This window comes from Zootoca vivipara, chromosome 3 (genome assembly GCF_963506605.1).
Source record: "Zootoca vivipara chromosome 3, rZooViv1.1, whole genome shotgun sequence".
Classification (NCBI taxonomy): domain Eukaryota; kingdom Metazoa; phylum Chordata; class Lepidosauria; order Squamata; family Lacertidae; genus Zootoca; species Zootoca vivipara.
The window spans coordinates 19,889,992-19,914,580 of NC_083278.1; the positions used below are offsets into that span (position 1 = coordinate 19,889,992).

General features: G+C 41.4%; 2 protein-coding genes across 4 annotated transcripts in view; one reads left to right on the forward strand and one right to left on the reverse strand.

The window, feature by feature from the left end:
- Window positions 1–15,415, forward strand: part of MFSD2B (MFSD2 lysolipid transporter B, sphingolipid) — a 37,368-nt gene extending 21,953 nt beyond the window's left edge. Inside the window, exons 9-14 of the mRNA XM_035109976.2 lie at window positions 884–967; window positions 1,517–1,597; window positions 5,728–5,837; window positions 7,014–7,157; window positions 9,151–9,327; window positions 10,492–15,415. Of these exons, the coding sequence (XP_034965867.2) occupies window positions 884–967; window positions 1,517–1,597; window positions 5,728–5,837; window positions 7,014–7,157; window positions 9,151–9,327; window positions 10,492–10,519 (624 nt within the window). The 3' untranslated portion in view covers window positions 10,520–15,415. The remainder of the gene's footprint in view (window positions 1–883; window positions 968–1,516; window positions 1,598–5,727; window positions 5,838–7,013; window positions 7,158–9,150; window positions 9,328–10,491) is intronic.
- Window positions 15,416–15,427: 12 nt separating this feature from the next.
- On the reverse strand, window positions 15,428–24,459 carry LOC118082451 (WD repeat and coiled-coil-containing protein). Of its 3 annotated transcripts, none has more exons than XM_035109973.2 (4): window positions 24,300–24,459; window positions 19,777–21,692; window positions 18,966–19,083; window positions 15,428–16,020 (listed from the first exon to the last, which is right to left on the reverse strand). In XM_035109973.2, exons 2-4 carry the CDS (start codon window positions 21,667–21,669, stop codon window positions 15,728–15,730), a joined length of 2,304 nt encoding a protein of 767 aa, XP_034965864.2. In that variant the 5' UTR covers window positions 21,670–21,692; window positions 24,300–24,459; the 3' UTR covers window positions 15,428–15,727. The 3 variants fall into 3 exon arrangements, with proteins under 3 accessions (XP_034965864.2, XP_034965866.2, XP_034965865.2); XM_035109975.2 differs by lacking the exon at window positions 24,300–24,459 and adding an exon at window positions 23,945–24,205; XM_035109974.2 differs by lacking the exon at window positions 24,300–24,459 and adding an exon at window positions 23,893–23,945.
- Window positions 24,460–24,589: the final 130 nt, after the last annotated feature.

The following is a 24,589-nucleotide window of genomic DNA, read 5'->3' on the forward strand; positions in this document are numbered from 1 at the left end:
TAAGAAGCTGAGCCTGTGCTGGCCACTGCACATGACCTTATGGATTTTTTGGGTGTATCGTTTACTGTGTTTTGTTCTCTTTTGAATAAAGTTCTGCAAGTAAAGCTTTGAATCAAACTTATGGGTCTGGACAACTGCTTATTCCAAAATGAACACGTTGTTATGCATCCAGTTGCTTCAAGCTGTCAATCTGCAACAAACCTGTCGAGACACTGCCAATCATTGTGGACTGTCATTCTTTTCTAGTGGATCTTGTCCAGTTCATTGGTGGCACTGGAAATGATCTCCCGCATAAATATGTCCTCATTGGAGTAAAAGATGTTGATAATCAGAGACATAAACTGTGCAGTCTCTGCCTAGAAGACACAGGCCTCCACCTCTTCATCATGCCGTATTTCTTCAGGCATTTTGATGAAAGTTGGGAGATAAGCCAGTGATAACCCTCTGTTTGCTGCACACATTTATCTCTTATTTATCTGAAGTTAGTGAACCAATGCACTACCACCTATAGAGGAAACTCCCTATAAGACCATTACATAGATAGTCTAAAATTACCTAACTGCACCACTGCTAGTATTGCACCTGTATTGGAGCAAATTTTGTTGTTTTTAATGTACTGTATTCAGAAAGTGCATGTATATTTAAATGGCATGCATAATGAGAGATTTTGATTATGCTGCCCACTAGTAGCAGCTTTGTCTTGTTGCCAGCCAGCATGTGTTTAATTGTTATAGCAATCAGTTCACATGCGCTCTTGTTCAGCATTTGAAATGGGAAATCTGGTTTTAAACCATTTAAATGGCCTTGATTAATCAACCCTGCTCCACGTTTGCTTGGTGACTAATTTATCGTTTTGTTCCTGCTCTTGTCTTCAACTCTCCAGGTTGTACAAAACAACTTTGTCCTCTTTTGTTCTGATGCAACTAATCTTCACAACCACATTGATTATTTAGTGGTGCTTGTCTTGGTAAGCATGTGGGCAAAGCAGAGCCTCCTTGCAAAGTATGTTGCTCTTATGCTCTTGTTTTCATAATATGGTATGCATATCACTATTTAGACCCTGGATCATGCCACACCCAGGGGTTAATTTCATGCCATCAGGCAAGTAAATTATCTGGATTGCGGCTAGGAAGTTGGACAGGGTGTGAAATTCATTGAGTGTGATTTGTGTTTTAAAAACATCATTTGCTAACGCTCTGATCAGCTTTTTGACCCATGTTTATCAAGTTCACATGATAGTGATGGTGCAGTGGGCTAGTGTGTCTGGCTTTTAACCAGAAGGTTGGTGGTTCAAGCCCTCCCCAGGGATAGTTGTGGGCAGGATTCCTGCATTGCAAGGGGCTTGGATTAGATGACAGTTCTATGATTCTATGAGAACTGCTTTGTGGTAAACCCATATGGCCTAGTTTGTGCCCCTTCCTTTTTGTGATGTGTGTAATTATTCATATGGTGCTTCCTTGATCCCCTTGATATGAAGCATGCTTTCTCCTGTAATGGTTTTTCTTATCATTCATAGGTATCTGGAGCACTGAGCGTTCCATTCTGGCAATGGTTTCTGAACAGGTTCGGCAAAAAGACTGCAGCGAGTGGGATATCAGTAAGTAAGCCACCGAGTCACTAGATGCAAGCTGGCATTTTTGTTCTTTAGAGCCTCTGGAATGTTGGGTCATACTCCTTCTATACAAGAAAATCCCATTTTATGGCACTATTGGTTTATAAATATCTGGGTGCTTTGGCTTCCAAGTGGGTAAACACTGCTGCTGTGCTTAATCTGTGCACATGGCAATCTTGTATTGTTGGAGTGCTCTCTTGTGGTAAAACAAGGTCTATTGCTGAGCATTACAGACTAGTTCAAGTGTGTGTATTTCTCATTCAGAGTTCTGTTGATTGTTGACTCTTTTGTTTTAGAAACACTGGCTATTATAGGCAGAGCTGTCTAGCTGAGTGTCTGCTTATAAATGATTAGGCAGAGTTTATAAGCAGAGCTTGCTCAGCTATGTACAGTCATACCTTGGAAGTTAAACACAATCCGTTCCGGAAGTTTGACTTCTAAAAAGTAATCCAGACTCTGCCAGAATTCGCTTCCAACCCTAAAAAAGAGACTCTCATCCAACTGATGCCCTTTTTTTATGTAAGTAGCTTTCAAATGGATAGATATGCCTCAGTATGTTATTAAATACATATATTTTCTTTCTCCTGTAACTTGAAGAATAGAAACCAAAAATGGAAACCAAAGCGCAGCTTCTGATTGGCTGCAGGAAGCTCCTGCAGCCAATCGGAAGCTGCACCAGATGTTTGGCTTCTGAAAATCTTTCGGAAACCAGAACACTAACTACTGGGTTTCGATCGTTTGGGAGCCAAGGCATTTGAGATCCAAGGTATGACTGTATATATTTGATGCTTGCATAGCATGGGGAGCATGAGCCTAAAATTTCTGGCCCATGCACACCTGTAAGAAATTATAAAATTAGAAAGATATGGTGTCAACATGGATTGGCAGATATTTTCCTCACAGAGAAAACTGGGTGTGTTCACTATGGTGGATATGAGATATATACTGTGTGAGGCAGAGGCAGGAAGTCCATGATTTCCCCTGCAGCAAACACAGCCTGCATCTTTAACCTTTTGAATGGATGACCACATGTTGCATATAGGAAGCACAGGTGTGTTGTGTGCAGATTTATAGCTTCTTCTGCAGGTGGGGTGGAGGGTCCCAAAATAAATCAGGGCCCACACACACGTAATAAGAGGTTTGACTTCAGAGTGTCAACAGGTGAAGCTCTCCCCGTAATTGTCTTTCCAAATGACAAAAGGCTTAAGCAGTTCATATTTCTACCTGCATACAGACGTGAAAACCAGAGTCTTCCTCGAATGTCCATCCTGTTCCATGAAAAAAACACAAGTTTCATGAACTGCTAACCAAATGCATTATTTTCATCAACTGATCTTAGGCTTACAATATGGCATTTGGTGCAAGACCAGGCTTAGTAATTCTGGATGTTGTTTGCGGGGAAGGTCGTCAGCCTTTCGATTTAGAGTAGCTAAGGTCCAGGTGCCCATGCCTGGATAAATTCAAGACTAAATGGTTAAAAAGCAAGCAGTTGTCACAATCCAAGGGACGTCCTCACAGTCTGGGGTCCACTAACGGACAGTATAAGCCATGGGTAGGCAAACTAAGGCCGGGGGCCGGATCCAGCCCATTCACCTTCCAAATCCGGCCCGCGGACGGTCTGGGAATCAGTGTGTTTTTACATGAGCAGAATGTGTCCTTTTATTTAAAATGCATCTCTGGGTTATTTGTGGGGCCTGCCTGGTGTTTTTACATGAGTGGAATGTGTGCTTTTATTTAAAATGCATCTCTGGGTTATTTGTGGGGCACAGGAATTCGTTCTTTCTTTTTCAAAATATAGTCTAGCCCCCCACAAGGTCTGAGGGACAATGGACCGGCCCCCTGCTGTAAAAGTTTGCTGACCCCTGGGCTTAAAGGGAGCTTCTGATTTGTTCCTTTGCAAGCAGGGCTCCCTGCCAGTTTCCATCAGCTGAGCAATGCCGAAAGGGAACTCTGCTGAGATCAGGTGCACTAAGAAGTTCCCTGTTGGGAACTCCCTAGGAGACAGCCTAAGGAGGCTGGAAGATGCAGTCTATTCCCCCCCCAAAAAAATTATTCATTTTATAATAACACAAATAAATACACAAAACAAAAACCAGACAGACATCACACAAAAATTCTTACCAAATCATACTTTTTCTTAACCTAGTTAGGTGACTTCCCCAAGTCCCCCCCATCTGAATTTCAATATTTAAAACAACTTTAGCAGTATCCCATTTTAACAATTAAACATAATCAAAATATTATCGCTATAAAAATTAATCAAAATTAAACACTAACACATCATAAAACACTAAACACTGAACATAAATCCTAGTTCTACCCCAAAAGCCTATATCAACTTCCCTAAGGATTTTAAAAATTTAAATATTACAATATTTTTTTCAAATATAATTTAATTTCTTCCAATCTTCTTCCACCGTCTCTTCTTCCTGGTTGCGAAGTCTCCCAGTCAGTTCGGCCAGTTCCATAAAGTCCATCATTTTCACTTGCCATTCGTCTATAGTTGGTATTTCTTGTGTCTTCCAATTCTTGGCAATTAAGTCTTGCAGCTGTTGTGGCATACAGAAAGAATGTAAAATCCTTTTTGGGGATTTCTTCCCCTATTATTCCAAGCAAAAAGGCTTCTGGTTTTTTAATAAAAGTGTCTTTCAACACTTTTTTCATTTCATTATAAATCTTTCCCAGAAGTCTTTTACTTTGGGGCACATCCACCACATGTGGTCAAAGGTTCCTTCTTTTTCTTTGCATTTCCAGCATTTGTTATCAGATGTATGATACATTTTAGCTAATTTCACCGGTGTTAAATACCACCTATACATCATTTTCATCATATTTTCTCTCAAAGCTGTGCATGCCGTAAATTAAAAACCTTTCTTCCACAATCTCTCTCAATCATTTAACATTATGTTGTGCCCCACGTCATTTGCCCAATCAATCATTACCAATTTCACTTGTTCATCTTTCGTATGCCACTCCAGCAACAGATTATACATCTTGGAAAGATTTTTTTTTTGTCTTTGTATCCAACAATTCTGTTTCCATTCTGGATTTATCTGCTTGAAAACCTGTATTTTTATTATCGAAGCTATACATTTCATTAATCTGATGATACTGTAACCAATCATTTAGCTTATCTTTAAGCTGATCATATGGTTTTAATTTAAATTTATTATCCACTTCCAACAACAGATCACTATATTTTAACGACTTGGTTTCCATATTTAACCTTTTATGGGCATTGGCCTCCAAAGGTGAAATCCATCTAGGTGTTTTCCTTTCTAACTAATCTTTATATCTGATCCAAACATTATACAATGATTTCCTTATCTTATCATACCATAAATATGCGTGCCAACCAAATACATTGTCAAAGCCTTCTAAATCTAGCAAATCAGCATTTTCCAACATAAACCATTCTTTCAACCAACAAAAGGCTGCAGCTTCAAAATATATCTTTAAATCTGGCAGGGAGAATCCCCCTCTTTCTTTCATATCCGTTAATAATTTAAACTTAATTCTGGGTTTTCCCCCCTGCCAGATAAACTTTGACAAAACTTTTTGCCATTCTTTGAAACATTTCATATTGTCAATAATAGGAATTACATGAAATAAAAATAACATCTTTGGCAATACATCCAACTTCACAGCTGAAATTCAGCCCAACAATGATAACTTCAAATTTAACCAATTATCTAATTTCTCTCTTAATTTCGCTCCACATCTTATCATAATTATCTTTATATAAATTCAGATTTTTAGCTGTCATATTCACACCCAGATACTTCACCTTTTTAACAAAATTCAAACCAGTGATTTCCTCCAATCATTTTCTCCTCTATTGCGGGCCAGATTGAGAAGGCGATTGGGCTGGATCCGCCCCCCGGGCCTTCGTTTGTCTACCCATGCTTTAAGCGGTCAGCTGTTCCATTATAACAAAGTCTGTACCTGATCCACATCAGACATAACAGGTATGAGGCATGTGAGCACCATTTGTAGGAAACAGTGCTGCATGTCAAATGGGAGCGAGGTCCCCCACTCCTGCAGTCCTGTTTCTCAACTCCACAGTATTGCTGATCTAACCATATAACTTTTCTCCCAATTTCCATTTCTTCCAGTTGATGATTCCTGCTTCGACCTTGCTGGTGCTCTTGCCAGAACCGGCTGTTGCCTACTTTTCCGCTGGTGTTTCAGGGATTAGCATTGCAGCCTCTTTGCTGTTGCCATGGTAGGACAGTCTTATAGGTGTGTGTGTGCATATGTGTACCAGGTACAAAATCAACAGTTATCAGCATTTGAAAGGAAATATCTGTTACACAGTAGGATGTGCAGGGCATCAGAGACTTTGTAGTATCTGTAAGGTATGCGCTTATGCCCTGCCTGTGCCCTGTATCAGGGTGCACTAAGAAAAAGAGCAGTGTATCACAGCAGACTTTTGACTCGCCCAAACTCACAGGCCAGCTCTTTTTTCTCCTGCACGCAGTGAAAGCAGCTTCCTAAGCTGAAGTTAAAAGCCACTTTTCATGTTTTCCCCCCTAGCATTGATAAGAGATTGGGTGTGGAAATATGCAAAAGGGGCTGTGAGAAGAGTTGCACAAATGTCTTGCTTCTCTCTTTAATCCTCACCTTAGGAGAAGCAGCCTTTGCCATATTAATACTTCCTTGAAATGTGAGGCATCACTAAGAAGGACTTAAACTTGCATTTATTCATCTCCTATAGAGAGAGCACAGCCAGGCACCTTAAGATGGCTATTGCATTTGTAAAAAGGTTTATGGGAACATAATAATAAATGTATAACATAATTTGTATTGGTTGAGAGCAGATCAAAGAGCTGTTCAAACAGAGCAATGGATTTTCTTTAGAGTCGCACTGGTGTTTTCAGCCAATACAATACCCGCAGATGCTTTGAAAATCTGCTACCTTGTTAGGAGCATAGATATTTGGGATCTCTCTCTCTCTCTCTCTCTCTGAGGTTTTACAAATGTCTCTTACTGTAACTCATTACAAAAGTCCTCCTGGGGAATATGCTATACTCATTCAGTTTTATTCTCTGTTGTTCTAGACATCACTAACCTATCAGCAGAAGTAATTAAATTTGCTGTTAATCAAGAGTGCAGTCCCAGCCTCCCTCCCTCATGCTTATTCCGGAATAGCAAACCTCTGCCAGTGTTAAGTCCCTATCCATTAACCTGCAGGATCATTAATTGCTTCAGGATTCCTATCTGACCTGACCTAATTAGTTTGTAAAGCCTCCATGTTTTACATAAGTGGTATAATATTTATTAATTGTGCCACAAAAGATAAAAATGCCTTTCTTTTAAAGTATGCTGCTCATTAAAATGTCACATCATTTCCCAGAAATATCTAATGGATGTGTAATTTTTTTTCATTGGTTGGTTAAAGGTCCATGTTGCCTGATGTAGTCGACTACTTTCGGGTGCAGAATCCTCATTCGACAGGACATGAAACCATCTTTTATTCTTCATATACCTTTTTTTATAAGATGTCAGCTGGGATTGGACTAGGAATTTCTGCGGCTAGTCTGAAGTGAGTAAAACACACACACACACACACACACACACACACACAGTTGCTTCAGAAATAGATATAGGAACACATTATAAATATCCATGTGTCAGTATCTGGGTTCTTTTAGGTACATAGGAACCCAGGGCATGGTAAACTAATGTGGGGCTTGTTCAGTTAAACTCTCAGTATCACTTACAGTTCAAGGCTCTTATTACCAGTAGAACCAGCATCCACACCCAGGAGTATCAGTAAGCAGGAAGTGGTGAATCTCTGAGTATCAAACCTAGTGAGAGCCTGTCAAGTGAGGTGGCTAAAGGGTCAAACTAGGTCTGAGGAGCATCCAAGTTAAAATCCTCACCATGAGGTTTGCTGGGCAAAAAGAAAAACAAACAAATACAAAAAAAAGAGAGGTCCGCTAGGTGACCTTAGGCCAGTCTCGATTTCTCAGATTGCAAACCTGCCGTGTTGTAAGAATAGGCAGCAGGAGATCCTCGAATGACATTCCGAGTGGAATCTAAATGTGAAAAATAATATTTGTTTACATAATGCAAAAAGCCATTTTGAAATCCAAAGCCAGCCCTGCTTAATTGTCAACCTACAAGCTGTGGATTGTGGCTCTTTCCTAATGAAGGTTAAAAACAACAACACTCATTTAACAGCTTGGAAGCAGTGTGTGGAAATAGGTTCCTACATGTCAAATTATATTCATTTATTTCATAAAATCTATATGCTGCTAGATTGTAGAAAACCTCAAAGCAGTTCACATGTACAAATTGTTGTGGGGGGTGCTGTGTGAACCTGCACAGGTGTACAATTCCACTTTCCATGGCTAGTACTGTATGATGAGTCTCACCTTTCCCTACTGACCTTGAAAGTGGGGGAAAGGGGTTGGGTATCATCCCCACAGTTATACTGGGCTTATGAAGCACAAACTACAAGCCTCAGTCCTCTTATCCAATGGATCCACTCCCAAGTGTGTAGGAATCGTTCCAACAGTGATGTTGTGCCCCAGAGCTGGTCAGAGGCCTTCAGAAGCTTTGTGTAACTGCAAAGTTGATTCCTTATACCTTCCCTATACCCAAACTTAGAGAGGGAGGAGGGAAATAGGACTGTCCTTAATCATACACTGTGTTTTTTCCGAGATGCAGTTTGAAGTTGGGTAAAGACTCTGCTCCTTTTGGTTGCTACCACAGCCAGCTGAAGTTTGTGGACTCCTGTGCATTTATATTGCAAATTTCATCAGAGCTCCATTTAACTGCCTGAATGTGCATTTTGATGTGAAATAGGAAGTGCATCAGTTAAAAAGTCACAAAATCCAGCTAGTGTTTAAGTGAGTAGCAAAGACTCCACATGCAATTTTTAGTGCAAGACACTTTAAAATTAAGTCTTGCCTCAATGCAGTGAACATGCTCTACTTCTGCTTTAGTGTCTGCAGACAGGGAACTTATAGTTCACAGAATTTCTAGCAGATAATGAATTCTACTGCATTCTGCTTGCTTAAAAATGCCAGAAAAGTTTCATAGGATACAAAGGTTAATAAATACATGTCCATGTACAGGGTGAAATGAATTAATTCCACAATGTGAAACTGGTTTGCCGAAGATTTCGGCTACAGAATGTAGGTAATAATTGGCTCATTGCTTCAGTCTTGACCACAGCGAGAGGTAAAAACATGACTCCGTTTCATCTGTAAGCCCCTACCTTCTTCATTACTCAGATCTGGAATCACAGATAATACTGGTATATTTTAAGTATTGGTATCAGCAAGAAAAAAAATCTCCAAGGAAGCTGAGATGCTATCAAGGAGCCAGTGAAACCCCAGGGGAAAAAAAATTAAGGGAAAGTTCTACAATGTGAGTGGGAGAGGTTTTACACACACACACACACAGAGAGAGAGAGAGAGAGAGAGAGAGAGAGAGAGAGAGAGAGAGAGAGAGAGAGAGAGAGAGAGAGAGAGAATATGGTAGTATGAAGATACAACTGTAACAGCTGCATTTATTTTTTTTACTAGTCTTGCAGGTTTCAAATCAGGGGTGTGCAAACAGTCTCACAGTGTTGTTATCATGCTGAAAGTCTTGGTTGGAGCAGTCCCGTCTCTTCTCATACCATTAGGCTTGTTTATACTCATTTTCTATCCAATCAATGAAAAAACTCGACGGGAAATAAAATATGCCCTTGAAAGACGAAGGTAAGTATGTACCTTCAACAGATTCTCTTAGTGCTCACTATGGAAGAGACAGGCTATTTCAAAAACAAACACCTTGTATTATGCTGCATACAAAGAATCCCTTTACTGACCTAGAAAACAAAATCTTTAACTTTGAAAATCATACTGCATTGCTTGACTACCAGCATTTTCTGGCTTCATTTCAGCAGAGGCTCTATAGGCTTTCTATATGGTATGATGTAATACCCTGCTATTGCACTTTTGCATTGTTAATAATGTCAGTGCAAAGCTGCAAAGGGAAGTGCAAAGGAGAATGATTTTTGTTGACTGCCCCTTTGCCCTGCAGTTCCCAGGGCCACCTCCCACATTGTTCTGGAGGGTCCATCAACACTCTAAAGCAGCAGTAGGGGAGAGACCCCACCGGGCCAAAAGCATTCCCCACCTCTGAGCTACAAGCTGCCACTTCAAATACAATTAAGGGGCAGGACCATGTAACCGCCCTGAAAGTTACAAAAGCATGGGAGTGTGGTTGCCAGGTTCCCAATGCCTCAGGAACAATTTCAGATGATGCATAACTGAAACACAACACTTCAGTTATATTAGTTCAGAAAGGCTGGACCCAGGAGATGCAGGTGGCGCTGTGGTCTAAACCACTGAGCCTCTTGAACTTTCCGTTTTTGGTAGGTTGGCAATTTGAATCAGCATGACAGAGTGAGCTCCTGTTGCTCTGTCCCAGCTTCTGCCAACCTAGCAGTTTGAAAGCACACCAGTGCAAGTAGGTAAATAGGTACCGCTGTGGTGGGGAGGTAAATGGTGTTTCCATGCGCTCTGGCACTTGTCATGGTGTTGTGCCAGAAGCGGTTTAGCTGTCTGTAGGCAAACACCAGCTCCCCTAGCCTGAAAAGTGAGATGAGTGTCACATTCCATAGTCACCTTTGATTGGACTTAACCATCCAGGAGTCCTTTACCTTTTACCTTTATTAGATGTCATTGTCTTAGCAGCTATGTTACAACGTCAACTACAGAAAACACATTATCATGTATCTGAAGAAGTGTGCATGCACACGAAAGCTCATACCAATAACAAACTTAGTTGGTCTCTAAGGTGCTACTGGGAGGAATTTTAAAAAATTTTTTTCACAGAAACCACATTTCTTCATGTGTTGTTCTTTTGCATTTTTTAAGGCAGGCGTTGTCCAAGCATTCTCTGTGAGAATGAAGAAATCACTTCTCTCTGAAAGCCGGAATAGCTTGTGGTAATGAAAACCTAACCAGGCAGCAGTACTTTGTGGGATAAAAGGCTGTTCCTTGTTCCACCGAAGCTTTATTTCACGGATGATACACACATCTATTTATCAAGGCTAAATGAATTCAAAACACATTGTAACTTGGAGCATAGTTTGGAGAGGAATGCTTAGAACCTGGATGTATAGAACACTATTACCATACTGTGAAGCTCTGGGTAAACTGCTTGCTGCTCTTTGCACTGATCTACAGCTATACTGAGGATTGGAAAACAAGCTGCCTTCTAAGCATTGCCCGACGGTCTGTCTCCAAGGATGGGTAGTCCTCAAAATTTCAACTAGGAGGTCACGTTATCCATGCCTACGCAGACTCTCTGTTCGTCAAACAATCCCCTTTCACCATTTAGAGCAATAACCGATTAGAGCAAAAATAAAAATGGGGGGGATCTTTTCTTCATCAACCCTTCAAAGTGTCAGCATGTTTTCATGATTTTAAAATGTGATGTTTTGCACCGTCTACTTATCTAAAATGACACTTGGTTATGTCCCATAAAAAGTGGCTCTGTGCAAAAACATATTGCCAAATATAAAGGCTTGCTTTCCATGTGCTTTTTAAATTCTAGCCCATATTTAAACTATCAAATTGAGGCTGTGAGAAAGCAAGAGCATCTGTAATCCAGCACGATGCTGCAAAACAAAATAGCAAAACCTTTAAATGTGTCTTTGCTTCTGTAAAATGTTGGAGATTTGCTATTCCAAGTGTTATTCCTAGCTCCGTGATTTACCTGGAGATAATGATATTGAGTGTGGCTCTTCAAAATCAAGGGTTCAAACAATTGCCACTCCATTGCACCACTACTTTTGGCATTTCTTGGTATGGCAATGTGTGCAAGAGGGTTGGATAGCTAATCAAGTGAAAACCATATTTATTCCAGGTACTATATTATTGAGGGACCCAGGTGGCGCTGTGGGTTAAAGCACAGAGTCTAGGGCTTGCTGATCAGAAGGTCAACGGTTCGAATCCCTGCAACGGGGTGAGCTCCCGTTGCTCGGTCCCAACTCCTGCCCACCTAGCAGTTTGAAAGCACATCAAAGTGCAAGTAGATAAATAGGGACCGCTCCGGAGGGAAGGTAAACGGTGTTTCCGTGCGCTGCTCTGGTTCGCCAGAAGCAGCTTTGTCAATGCCGGCTCCCTCAGCCTATAGAGTGAGATGAGCGCCGCAACCCCAGAGTCGGACACGACTGGACCTGATGGTCAGGGGCCCCTTTACCTTTACCGTATTATTGGGAGAACCCCTTTGATTGCTACATTCTGAAAGTCAAGACTTTCAGAGGTTATTGCACCAAAACTATAGGATATTTGACATTCTTCAGGAGTACCACATGGTCCACCACTGATTTTGAAGTCAGATGTTCATGTGGAGGTTCTGTTGTTGTTGTTATGAACTCGCACCTTCATACTGGAGTCGCAATTTGGGTAATTTCTGTGGCGCTTTACTGAGCTACTAGGACTCTGATTTCAGTAATACAGCCTTCAGATGGAGACACCAGTTCCTATTAACAGCATCTCCAAATGAATACCACCTGCTCATGAGCTCCACGGCAGATTCCACAGAAGTTTCCAGATAATGTAAATAATTATCCATTCAGGTGCCAAATGCTTGGGACAGGAGTGATTACAGTGGAACCTCGGTTTTTGAATTTTCGGTTTACGAACACCGCGGACCCATCTGGAACGGATTAATTCACTTTCCATTACTTTCAATGGGAAAGTTCGCTTCAGTTTATGAACGCTTCAGTTTATGAACAGACTTCCGGAACCAATTACACCCATGCTTCGGGTTAAGAACGCTTCAGGTTGAGTACTCCGCGGACCTGTCTGGAACAGATTAATCCACTTTCCATTACTTTCAATGGGAAAGTTCGCTTCAGTTTATGAACGCTTCAGTTTAAGTACTCCGCGGACCGTGTAGAACAGATTAATCCACTTTCCATTACTTTCAATGGGAAAGTTTGCTTCAGTTTATGAACGCTTCAGTTTATGAACAGACTTCCGGAATCAATTGTGTTCATAAACCGAGGTACCACTGTAGTCAGTGTTGTGTCTGCCTGTGCACACAGAATATTGGCATTCTCTTTCAAAATGTGCTAAGTTATTTTTCTCCCAATGTCACTGTAACTGCCATCCACTGCTATTTCACTCATTTATCCCAGGTCATGTTTTGGTCCTCTGTTGAGAGTACAGATTAATGAAAGAGGTACAAAAGTAGAGCACACGGCTACATGTGTTGTCTTCCTCTGCTTGCAAGTAAATTGACTCTCCAGGTAGGTTCTTAGTGAGCTAAAAATATTCAATGCAGCATGTAGCATTGCTAGGAAATCTAAGCAGGGGGCAGATTACATGGCAGGCTTTGTGACCAGTGATGGCTGGATATGATGAAGTATAAAACTCCCATTCTCATACTTACCAGTAGCTGTCGGCAGAGAAATTGCACTATTTTTTCAGTGAAGAGCAGGTTCTCTCAGTCTGAGCTGGTACATGTTGGAATTTTAATGGCTAGAGTGTATAGCTGAATATATTTGGAAATGGAGAATGTATTTTTATTAATGAACTGTAGTGTTTGTAAGTTTAAGTTTAAAAGCTTTCACAGGGTTGGGAAAAATTCTGAACACTTAGAACGGGTGCATTTAAGTTATTTTGGAACGCAACCCATTGGAAGCAAATCATCAGCTGGGCCCAGTGAATGATTAGATTTGAGGATTTAAATGTTAAAAGTATGCTATTTGGCATCGCTTGCCGTGATACATCACAACAAAGCAAAAAAGTTGCTTTTGTATCCTAATCCTAATGTATCTCTGGGAGTTGTCAAGCTATGCATGAGCTGAATGAGGTGGTGGAAACTAAACACTTCTTCCATTACATAGTGGAGATTAAGCCTACAGAATACAAGACTAGGCCACTGTATTGTTTATAAGGGTCTCAAAAATGACACAGTAACCCAAGGAATTTCATTCTTTCTGCTGCCAAGAAAGCTTGTCTTCCTTTACAGTTTCTGTGCAGCCACAAGGGATGTCAGAGAATTCTGGCAGAAGCTGAAGGGGAAATCAACATCATGTTTGCTTAGTTGTCCCATGTCCCAAATGGTATGTCACTGTTGATGCATTTAGTCTTCAACCAATGTGTATTTGATTATATTTCCCCCTGTTTGCATTGTGGGATGGAATAACAATGACAAAGTAATTTATGCCAGAAATCACATAGGTTCTGTATTTTTACTGCAGCGGACAGCAGATTGGTAACATTTTTGGTGCAAGGCAGTGGATGCCGCAAACACAAGACGGAACAGAAAACGATGCCTTATTACATCCCTAGCAGCCACACATACCAGTTTTAAACCTATGAACCCCCTTTTGGAACTGAAAGCACACCCTGGTATGCATTAAACACTCCCCTGTAGGTGATCATTGCAAGGGAAGATAAATGACAGCTGAAATGCCTTTCAGGCACTTTTTTTAACCTTTAAAACTTCACATGCCTGCTGTTTCTAGGAAGTCTTCTAATTGTGAGTCTTTTGTGGTTGAGCTGAGAGTTTGTTTGGACCCTGGGTGAGAACCCAAAGGCTAAAGGGTGTGTCAGAAGGAAAATGAATTGATACTGCTTTATAGATATATTCACAACTTTCTATTTATGTAACATTTTTATATGTAATTGTGTATTTTTGTAATATTTTAAGCTGTCTGTTGTTGCTTCAGATTTTTGTACACCACTTAAGAGAAAATTCTAATATATTAAGCAGTATAGAAATTAAATAATTAATTGAATGATCTCAAACAGCTGATAGACCTGCAAATGCCACAGAGGATAGTTTTGACAATTACTATTATAATAGAACATGCTGTATTCCAGAACGAAAACATGCTGTTCAGCTGACTAGCATAGGAGAGATAGCAGCTGCTGCTTTTTGGAGAAGCTGAATCAGTTTATTAAAAATATTTTGGTATATGTAAGATAATAGCTAGCAGTGCAATGAAAATGTATAATGGCAATATTAGCTGTCAGGTGATTTTAACAGTTTCTCCATTATTATTTTAACATCTTATTTTAACTAGGATTTTATAAAAAATGGATTAGGGTTTTTAATATGTTCCATATGCCCCTTTCCCATTCTTCTTTCTTGAAACTTCCACCAACTCAATCACCTGTAAGGTCTAAACAGCTTTGCAAGGCAGCAAAACATCATGTTTGAGATCTCCAGTTCCCAAATATTAACTCTGCCCCTCACCTCCTAGGGTATGTGATATCACTTTAGAATACCCAGCAATCAGTCTTCATAGCTGTTATGAATTAAACAAATCTACTTTTTATTATAGCTTAGAATTGTTCATCTTTGATACATGCATACTTCTAGACATTTTGAAGGAAGACTTCAGTTGAGATACATTAAGGTTAGATGCAGTTACTCTTATCATGATTCTAATTCGTGACTAGTTCTGTAAGTGGATTTAAATAATCACTTGTTCAAGTGCATAGGAATTTCCAGGCACTGGTAAAGTACAAATACATTAGTATAACAATACAGAAACTGTAGCAGGAGGAGTGTGTTATATGGCACAGCAATAAATATGAACCAGTTTTGATTTCCGCTTCTAGAATCAGAAACACCACCAGTAACATAGTTTTCAGTGTGTTCATGCCACTGAGATGTGTCCTGAGTAAATTCTAATGACAAAACCCCCTGAAGACCAATGCTCTGGATAAAATTTGACTTTGTGTTTAGTAGAGAAACATACTTGGTGAGGAAATCTGATAATATAAATTTGTTAATAAATAGGTTTGTTGCTGTACATTGCCCTGGCATTTTATACTTTTTATAAATAAATAAATAAATAAATAAATAAATAAATAAATAAGAGACTGAATAAACTTGTGGATGTGGTCTACAGAATTATACCAGAATCCATTACTAAAATAACCTGAAGTTTGCAGAGCTGTAAATTATATTTTAAAAAAGACCAACAAGGTAAGATGTACAAAATGGTGAAAGACCATAGGATTGTAAAAGCAGGGAACCTTCCCCCCACTCCCATGAAAATGCAACTTTTAATTTTGGAAAGTGAAAACTTTCAGTCTTAAGTGACAACTAACAAACTGTCCTGATGGAACGACTTTAATTTGGTTATGAAGCCGTACTGGTTTGGCCTGAAGAATTGCTCTGTACTAGACTCTGAGAAGAATGTTCTCCCATCACTTCCATAGAACTGTTATCACGATCCAGGCTTTGGGAGGAAAGCTTCCTGTATCCACCTGTGGAACTGATAGCATCCAGTGTTTTGGAAGAATCAGTGCTGCTATCATTACACCTGGCAATATCACTAGAGTGGGCATCCCTTATGACTATCTCCTGCAGGGCATCAAATGTTAATGGAATAAAACCTTCGTTGTCTGAAGTGAGCACAATCCAGGACAAACCTGTTGAAGACATGAGATACATACAATTTTTCAAGAGCATAATAGAAAAACAGTGATCTTTGTTACACTGTTTGTGATATAAAATGACAGTAGCTGGCTGACTGCCTAAATTCAGAATTAAGCTTAACGGTATCAGACCCAACAATTATGCAATACACTTCTAGCCATAGGTGCTAACTCCCCAGGGCCCTGGGTGCCCGAGCACCCACAAAATTCCCCATGAAGGGCACCCACAGCCCCGGGCATGGGAGCTGGAACTCCTGCTTCTAGCTAGCCATGTTAAGATTAATTTTTACGTACACAGAAAGCAGCAAGAAATACATCTTGACATGACTTCCAAGTCACAGACAACTTTTAAAATGAGATTGTATCAAAATGACACTTAGGCCATTTCTTGGCTGGAAGCATTTAATTCAAATAATTCTTGCATTGCAGCTTCTACCTTGTACATTGAGAATGGTATTATTTCAATACAGTGATTACACACTCTGAATGGCTGGTACAAGCTAGTAAGACATGAACACTCCCAAGGGAAGGAATAGTACTAGCAAACCAAACAGAAATTGGGGGTGACCACTCCACTCTGACAGCTGTCCATGTCTTGGTTCAGCTTATGTAGCCCAGTGAGCAGAGGAGCATGCAGCACCTCAATACTGGAGAATTAAGCAGCAACAAAGGTTGGATTCTATGCTTTAGCCAGGGTCCCTCCTGTTGTCAAGCAAGGCCACAGACCCCACTGATCTGTAGCTTGGCTGCCAATGACTTTAGATGTTTCGTGCTGAGCAGCAGAAGCAAACTCCCATTTTTTTCTTGTAGTCCTGATGGTACTACAATTTCGCTGAGTCTGAAAATGCAATGCTGCAGATGCTCAAGAGTATTTTTCTCTTTAAAAAAATATCAGGATAACCAAACAGGTTTTGGTTTGGGGTTTTTTTTTCTTCTTCCAACACAGCAGGAATGTTGGAAGTAAAGAATGAAATGGTGGAGGATGTGTGTGTGAAATGACTGTTAAGCCCAAGGTCTATATCTACCTAGCTGCACCGTTCAGGACCTTCCTCCCTTTCATCTCAGTTTCAGCCCATTGATACAGCAATGTTAGTAAGCTGCCTAAAGATTGGGGTGGGGTGTTCTTCCTGAAATGTGCATGGAAACACTTTGGAGATTATTTTAGCCTTAATAGAACCAAGAGCTTTTGGCCTGCCTCTGCTTTCCTAAAGCAGGTAAAAGCCATTTCCCCCAATGCTATCCCAAAGCATTCATACCCCAGATGGGTGGGGTATAAATAATATATCATCATCATCATCATCATCATTATTAAAGAGGCACTTGGAGGCTTGCTTTTTTCAGGATGAAACGTCACAGGCTTAAAAAGCAGGAGGTAAAATAGGGAAGGGGAGTAAAACCAGACAGTACATGCCACCTTGAGTTGAGGTAGGGCATGGATAGAATAATGCCAGCATCAGCAAAGCAGTTCAAGAGAAACAGGGAGGCAGACTCACAGACATGCAAGGGGGGCATTATTGTAAAAGATGTCAGGAAGGGCAGCAAACAGCTTTCCCAAACCACCTCTTCCTGAAAGGACTGCGGCACAATCAGGGAGAAAACCGGCAGGTCCAAATGTCTAGTTCTGCTGGCACCTCGTGAAGCAGCCTTTCCAAAGAAACTTGATTCCAAACTGTAAAACTGTTCCTGGATTACAGGTGTAGTCAGCTTTTAGCAGTCATGAAGTACTTCTCAAATTTTATATCGACACAGCGAAGTCATTCACTACCCGTAATTTTAGGAACTGCTAGAAATGCAATTCTTACTGGCAACTCCATTTGTCGGTTATGTAACACTATGTGACAAGTGACATCATGAGAAGATTGAGGCTTTACAGTCATGTGAACTTTTAATCTTTCTGCTTAATGCTTTATTTGAACTCAACTTAAGGCCAATACCACACAAGACTTTCAAAATATCTCTGCGGGCACAGGTAAACAAGCCAGTATATGTAACACATTGCAGACGTGTTAATAACCCACCCTGAAATTGTGCAAGTAAAATTAGGGCAAGTCACAATTTATAAGATTTACTTTCATAATTGAATAAGAGGAATCAATCTGAAAATCACTATTGATAGCAAGAATGTAACTGCCGATTTGAACAGAACGGTGGCAATTTTCTTAAATTATTCCAAATGCCATATGCGAGTTTTTGCAGCAGCTTGCAACAAATGAAGCATGCTGAAGCCACTGAATATGGAGCAGGGTGTTGCTAAATTGGGCACACTGTTTTTTTTACTGGGCCTTGATAGTGCTGTTAACTTGTAAAATGTCTGCAATTAGGCAACTGCACTTGGGATGCTGAGCATAATTCTGGTCATAGCACCTCAAAAAGGATACTGTAGAGCTGGAAAAGGGCAATCAAAATGAAATTCCCTATGAGGAAAAGCAGAGCTAATGCTCAGAAATATCTATTTACACTTGCTACTGAAATATACATTACTCTAAAGCAGGCATAAGTAACCTTGGCTCTCCAGATGTTTTGGAACTACAATTCCCATGATCCCTGACCACTGGCCCTGTTAGCTAGGGATCATGGGAGTTGTAGTTCCAAAACATCTGGAGAGCTCTAAAGCATAGGTGATATCGTGAGAAATGACACAGAAGATACAAGTTATGCAAAAGAAATCAGTATTCCTTCTCTGATTTCCCAAATGGTCTGAGTGCCCAAATGTTGTTCTAATAAGCACAAACTCTAGCTGAAAATAAAAGGCTCTGGCACCCTCACCTCTTATAAACAAAAATGTAAAGCAACTCCCGTTTCTGAATTCTAAATTAAACCAAATATAACACACACAATAAAAGGCACAACTGTTTTCCCACTGGCACACTGCCTTCCTTCCAGATCAATCAAATATTTTCACTAAATACTGTACCATATTTCTGACAAACAGAACTTACCATGCTGCATTTCAACAAGAGTCAGGTTGAAAATCTGCTGAATTAGACTTAGACGAAGTTTGCCATCACAGAGGATAACAGATCGCTTCTCAGGTGTAACAGTTCCGGAACAATCCTTCTGTAAATTAAGAACAAACTACCATATTACCATGATCAAGACTTATTTCACCCCCTTCCCAGGCACCTAGCAACAAGTCTGATCTGCATGCATCTAAATTTGCTGAAGGTTCCAACGCAGCCTGTGTCGGTCACCTGCTTGGCCCAGGAGTGGGGAAACTATATCCAAATTTGCTGATTTGCCATTAACAGGTAATTAGCACAAGCCCTCAAATTGGACAGCACTTGCCAAAATCAAACAGATGCCCACGGTCTGGGACTGCATTCAAGGATCTGCAGGCCCGTGCAACAGATATGCATTGTTTGTACACATAAGAATTCCAAGCAGGTCTCAACCATCCTGATGAACGCCCAGTGAATTTCCAGAGGTCTCCTTCCCAGCTGTCGCTCTATGGATGTGACCCTCCAGATTTGTTGCACTTCCAAACCTCATCAGCCACAGGTAGCATAGTCAATAGCCAGGGATGATGGGAGTTGTAGTCCAGCAATGTCTGGAAGCCCACAGGTTCCCATCCCTAGATGCTCTTAGTGTTGCACAGCTACCTTTGTACAGTAAAATAGTTTGCCTCCCTTCAGTGATTTTGTGCCAGCCCATGCTTCTCTCCAGAGAAAGGAAGCAAGATTGCTAGTAGTTTTAAGCATAGCTGGTAACAATAAAGCACATGAATACATACACTTTTTGTTTGAAAGGTACCTGATAAATGATGTTAATGAAAGAGGGAGCACGCGAAGATGGATATCCCAGCAGAGGTTTTTTCCCCGATTTCAAAAGCTCTGTTAGTTCAAAAAGCTGATGCTGCAATTCTGCAAACCTGCAGCACAGCCTTTCCAGATGCTTAGAGGTGTAAGAGGGTTCTTTTTCAATTTGCAGTAAGTTTGTTTTTGAGGAATTTGACATATCAGTAGAACTATGCACATGCTTGTTTGGTGAAATGTACATGTTTGACAATCCTGAATCAGTTTCGATTCCTTGAAGAACAAGTGAACGATTTGTTGGTTCAGCATCCAAACTTCCCAGGACTTGAGGGAAGTCCCTGGAAATCTTTTTCTCCTGGAAGTCAACTGCATTGGTCAATATGCTTTGCTCATTAGCAGGGCTCTCAATTTCTTCTATGAGTTTTCTGTTTCTAGGAGACTGGATTGCTGTGCAACTTGGCAGCAGCAATCCATCACACAGGACATGAGGCTCTGAAGAATGAATTTCTATGCCCTCTTTTTTTACCGGTACGTTTGCAAAGCAAACCTGGGTAGTCCCTGAAAGGACAGAAGAGTCTTCTTTGCACACAACTTCTTTGACCATCAAACGAAGAATGTACTTGTCTGAGCGTGACGATGGAAGAAAAGCTGGGTCTGTTAATTTCTGTTTTCCAACCAGTATCAGCAATAGCTTATCTGTCAGGAAACACAATCCCTTTGGCCTTTCGCTTTTCTCCAGTTGAATTTGTTGAATGTTAGGCAAGTGAGATGAAGATAAAGAGTAAGCCAAAATTATATTACAAGTGTTGGACGCCACTGCCACAGTTTGAGTTTTGGAATCAAAAGTCATTATGTCTGGGACCAGAATCCCTGAGATGCTGACTTTTTTGGTAGCTGTCACTTTTCTTTCAAAAGTCACCAAGATCAGGTGTGAGGCATCTTGGCCACTTCCTGTTAAGTAATCCTTAGTTCTTAGATGAACAAGAGAATTGTTATCAGATTGCTGCTTGCTCGCAGTGAGATGGGTTAGATCCACTGACGAAGATGTAGAAGTTACAATAGACCCAGGTTTTTCTTGGTCTGTTAACTTTTTCCCACTGTCTACAGAGAGCTCTTCTTTGCAGCCCGACGAGGAAGTTTGTGGGGGAACGGAGTTTCCGACAGCCTCAGATGGCATTTCAAACGAAATGCCCGCGTTTAAGCTGCATATCTTATCTAGTGGAAGTTCGGTAGCAACCGCCACTTGAGAACCTAATGTTGCTTCGATTGCACAGATGTAGCCTCCCACGTCAAATACTGGGCAAAAAGAGCATGCATTCAAAGTTTTCTGTTCATCATCCCAAATGTAGGAATGGAGGGCACTGCCTATCCCAACCACCAAGCGGTTGCCTCCCTCAGTCCAGCAAGCACAGTGGATGGGAGCACTGCTTTTAATATCTGCTTTTATTCTGGAGTTGTTGATCCGAACAGAGTGTAGCACAGATGTGTCCCGCGTAGTAAGCACAGCCAAGATTTCCTTTTTCGGATGCCACACACAGCCCTGAGGAAGTATGGGAAACAGCTCGCCAATTTCGCTGATTTGATAAATCATCAGTTTGTTTCTTTCAGAAACACTGTAACATAGCTGCCACATGGTGATGTGTTTTTTATGCTGGATAGCAAGGAGTGCAGGGAGATCTGGGGCACAAGATGGAGCCCAGTAAAGTCCATGGACGTGTTCAAACTGGCCAACAACATTTGAGTTGCCAAATTTAGGTTCTCCATTATGCTGATATAATGAAGTCAGGATCACTTGCTTTCCATCAGTCCAAGCAATCCCATGCACAGGATGTATGGCCTGGTATAAGGCATTGAGGCCAGTTCTCAGCAATTTTCCTTTCCCCAGATCCATTTTTATGTTCTGATGGAATACATCTATAAAGAAAGCAAACAAAAAACATTCTTTGAAACATTTTTGCTGTCATTAATTTGTCTTTATTCCATATAATGACGCAAATACGAAAGGTAAATGCCCAGGAACATTTTGAGGCTCACTGTTGAAAAGAGCATGCTGGATGAATCAAAGTAAACACAGTATACATCTGAGGTCCATGTATCTTTTTTCCGTAAAGTTTTTAAAATTTCATTTTACAATGTATATAATAAAAGAAAGAACAATGAATAAAAATTAAAAGATGAAAAACAAAACTATAAAATTAGTGGAACAAAACATGGAATAAGTATAGTTGCACATGGGTTAAAATAACAAAGTCCAAGAATAGAGGCTCATGAACCAGTAGGTATTATGTGCATTTTTTAAAAAAGTATTTATATTACTTTGTTACAATAATAGACAATAACAACAACTTTAACAAATGCTAGAATATTGATGTTCTTCTCACATTACCCATTTTTATTTCTAAGGTTGCATACACACTATAGCTTTGAAGCCCATTTGAAACATTCTTTCCCTCAAAGAATTCTGGGTACAGTGGACGCTCGGGTTGTGAACATGATCCATGCGGGAGGCGCGTTCGCAACCCGCAGCGTTCGCAACCTGCATCTGCGCACGTGCGGGTTGCGATTTGGTGCTTCTGCACATGCGCTGAAACACGGAAGTAACCCGTTCTGGTACTTCCACAGGTTCGGCGCGGAGCACAACCCGAAAGGCACAACCTGAAGAGGCTGTAACCCGAGGTATGACTGTACTGCAGTTTATCCCTCAGAGGTACAAATCCCAGCAACTCTTGACAAAACTACGGTACTCATAATTCTTTGGGAGGGGATGGGATCTGTTTTCTGACATCTATGTCAGACAGGTACTCTCACCAAAGAGTCAGGATTGGCAGCAGCTCCCTGCCTTGCCTAAGGCAAATATAAGAAGCTGGGGAGAGGACTTTGTACTAAGTTTACCATCAGAGTGAAAAATAATCAGCCCTACTACTTGGGGTACAGCTGCCTTCCCATTTCTTTTTTCTTTTAAAGTGTTTGTAGTGGCTGGGGAGAAGTGTGCAACAGAAAAATATTTGGCAAAAGCTTAAAACCTTGACTATATAATGCAGATTGTGCCTTTCCTGCCACTGGCTTGGATTAGTTTCAATGCTCTGCATGTGTTCTGTATTCCCTGTACTATATTCACTAAAGATGAATAAGTGAGTATCTACGGTAGAGAATTCAGAACACGTGCAGAGCACTCAAAATGATCCAAGCCAGTGATACGTCCCAAGTCTGCCTTAGTGATCCCATATGTGAAATGGCTACGTTTTCTAGTTGTCTTCTAAATGCATGGTTGGCATCCGTCTGTCCTGGGAGACAACTGAGGAGTGATTACTTGATGATACACTCCACATATAACTCCACATATAACAAAGAGTCTTGGGGTACCTTATGAAGTAATAAATTGTGGCATCAACTCTTGTGGCCCAGAACCCATTTTCTCAGATATCAGGTGGCAAACTAAACTAGTGCTGCATGTGTGAGACTTGATGTAAGGTCCACAGCAGGTATGTCTGCACATAGTTCTCGCTTTATGCTTGTGACACAATTCCAGCTTGATTTGTTATGTTACTCTGCACTGACCTGGGTATCATTGCTAAGTCTTTCAAAAACCCAGTTGCTTGGCGGCAGGTAACTTGTAAAGTGCATACAATAGCCAAACAAAACATTTTTCCGAATAGAGCAAGCAGAGTGTTTTCTCTAGGCTCTGCCAGTCTTTGGGGAGTTCAAAAGCCCGCTTCATACAAGCATATATAATTGTGGCAGCATTGGGAACCCGCATGCCTGCTTCTTCACTCCTAGTTCAGTTGGCAGAGCATGAGACTCTTAAATCTCAGGGTCGCAGGCTCAAGCGCCACACACTGGGCAAAATGTGGACCAGATTACCCTCAGGGGTCCCTTCCAATTTGACCATTTTTAATGCACTTGGAGGAACCGCAGTCGCGCTTAACTCTGCTGCGTGGGAGCAGAAATCTCTCTTCCAGCGCGATAGTAGCCTAGTCAGGTAGAGCACGAGACCCTTCATCTCAGGGTTGTGGGTTCGAGCCACGCGTCGAAAGATTCCTGCATTGAAGGGGGTTGGACTAGATGACCCTCGGGGTTACCTACCGACTGCAAAATTCTATGATTTTATACAAACCATATTGTGAAAGGCCCCAAAGGCCTAGACTGAGTACTGTTCTGCCACTCACAGCTTCAGTTGGTTAGGAGCGGGCTGCCGATAACCCCAAGGTCGCAGGTTTGAGCCCCATATGGGACCGCCGCCTTATTCCAGCATTGCAGGGGGTTGGACTAGATGATCCTCAGGATGCCTTCCGATTCCACGAAAGGAGAACTGTCCGTGTGGGTTTGCTTTTCTTTAAACTTAAATTCAACGGGACTCGTTCCCAAGCAGGTGTACGGGACTGCGGCCTAAATCGTGCCACACGCCCACCCACTATAAAACTGCAGCGCCTCGGGATTTTCCCTCGGGCCGTTGGCCCCGCCCCCTCCTTCATCGCCCCCGCCTACCTGCCCGCCCCCGCCCTCGCCGCGGGAGGCTCTTACCTTATAAGGGAACGCTGTTTGGTTGCCAATCGGGATAACAACATCGGCCTCTTCTTGCACCCGCTCGGCGTTCTGTTCATCCCTGTTAGTTCGGGAGCGGAGGTGGAGGAGGAGCTGCTCGGCTCCGGAGCCGCCACAAGGGGCGCTGGCTGGCCTCCGGGAGGCCTTCGGTGGTGGCAGTAGGCGGGAAAAGAGGCGGGGCCTTAAGCCTGGCGCCTCGCGTCAGCTCCCCTTGTCTACGCTCCTCAGTCGACGGCGCTCTACTTACCAATGGGTCTCTCTATGATCTA